The sequence below is a fragment of the Mus caroli genome, chromosome 10 (genome assembly GCF_900094665.2).
Source record: "Mus caroli chromosome 10, CAROLI_EIJ_v1.1, whole genome shotgun sequence".
NCBI classification, from domain to species: domain Eukaryota; kingdom Metazoa; phylum Chordata; class Mammalia; order Rodentia; family Muridae; genus Mus; species Mus caroli.
The window spans coordinates 65363349-65365269 of record NC_034579.1 but is presented as its reverse complement, the minus strand read 5'-3'; the positions used below and the strand labels follow the sequence as shown (position 1 = coordinate 65365269).

Genomic DNA, 1921 nt, shown 5'->3' with positions numbered 1-1921 from the left:
AACCAACCAAATCTCTTTCTTGGTTAGTGTTTAGGTTTAATAGTACATGTCTGTGCTGTGACCTCATCATTTCTAGCTGCTAAACTAAACACGGAAGGCATTTATCACTGGAAACCACTGGCCAGTGTTCTCCCATCTTCTCAAAAGGGAAGTTGCTTCTCGGCCCACCCATGCTGACCTTACTGTCAAGCCACTGCATCCTCCTAGTGCCTGAGTTCTCATGAATCTTGGAGATAACCCTCCCTCCCAGTCGGCTTCTATAGACTTCTATTTGAAGTTTGGTTTTTTAAATGTCTTTTTTAAAAAAAATAATTTAGATATATTTTTATGTAGATTGATCAAGAATTTAAGAACTTAAAAGTCGTCTGTTTTTGCTTTTATGTTTGCATGCATTTGTGCTACCCACCCCACCCTTACCCCTGCACCCCATCGCCCACCAACCCAAATGGCAGGTGTATGCGTGATGGTCCCCATGAAGAGGCAGAAGACACAATTCTGAACAGAATTGCAGAGGTCTCTACAGGTTAAATGTCTGTGTTTCTAATCTCTCTCTTTTTATATGTCTACAGATACAACAGGCACGCAAGAGAATGGACTCAGAAATATGCAATGTAAAGTTTCAAACACTTTCACTTATGCCAGAGTACTGTAAAATCTATGTCTTTTCCAGCGTTAGCAGTAAGCCGGGCGCCGTTTGCCGTGTCCTTTGTTCCACGAGCCCTTTGGTTTTTACTCATTTTAAGTGTGTTTCTGAAGCAAGACAAAACAAACTTCCAAGAATCCCCTGGAAACTCTGCTGAGAGCATTTAGCATTCTGTGCTCATTGAAGAGGACCTTTCTTTCGGTTTCTGAGACACTTGGACCCCCTGCATCTCCAGCAAGATCTGTGACGTGACTGAAAAAGCAACCAGATGCTTTTCTTTCTCTGAAACGAGACGTTTTTCACCTGAGAAACATTGTATGTGCCGTCCAAGATGTCGTCACTTTTATAAATCTGGATTCAGATCTCATTCTTCGTTAGCTCACTTTATAATTTGTATTTTTTTACTGTATAGACTAAATATATTCTATGTCAACTCCTGACTCCTCCTCCCCACCCCCACCCCCCGTGAACAGTATTGAAGCTCCCAACAGCTGATGATGACTTAACTGCCCCCCACCCCCCTTGTCTTAGCATATTCTGTGGGTTGAATGCGTATTTCTTAAACCGGAACTGATCTGCACACTGTATTTCTCAGTATACTGATTAGAATGGAGAAACACTTGTTTGGGTTTTATTGTACTTGACTTAACTTTATTGCAATGTGAATTAATTGCACTGTTAGGTAGGAAGGTGTGTGACTTTTTTTGTTGTTGCTCTTCACCTTTGACCTTTTTTTTCCTGTATAGGCAATATTATATTGACACCTTTTACAGATCTGACTGTAGCCTTTTCCATATAAATAAAATGCTTTTTCTACTATTCGTCTTGACTACTTAATGCAAAAAAATCAAAACTGCTTGATCTATTCTTAAGGATTGAAACTTCAAATAACTTGGCATGAAAACTGTCTGGAAGATGTGGGCTCATTTTTTTTTCCATTAAAAAGAAATGTTTTCACTTATTTAGTTGGCGATGAAGATCAGAGGACAACTTGTAGGAGCCATGGTCTCTTTCCACCAGCTGGTTCCTTGAGATCCAACTCAGGGTGCGTCAGCCTTGGCAGCAAGCACCTTGAACCCCTGCCCACCTCACCTCTGACCTTGGCGTTTCTCCTAAGCACTAAGCCTTCCTTATAGACTTCACAGCAGCAGGTCAGCATCCTCTTCATCAGACTGTCTGCTGTGAGGTGGTTTACTTCCGTCCCTCAATGGAGATGAGAATTTAGATGCTGGGGTTTATCCACACCCAAGATGGATTGCATGTAAGTGCCCTGAGAGG

At 41.6% G+C, this 1921-nt stretch overlaps 1 protein-coding gene across 1 annotated transcript in view; it reads left to right on the top strand.

Moving 5' to 3' along the window:
• Positions 1-1464, top strand: part of Ube2d1 (ubiquitin conjugating enzyme E2 D1) — a 30336-nt gene extending 28872 nt beyond the window's left edge. The window contains exon 7 of the mRNA XM_021174639.1: positions 570-1464. Coding sequence (XP_021030298.1) covers positions 570-615 — 46 coding nt within the window. The 3' untranslated portion in view covers positions 616-1464. The remainder of the gene's footprint in view (positions 1-569) is intronic.
• Positions 1465-1921: the final 457 nt, after the last annotated feature.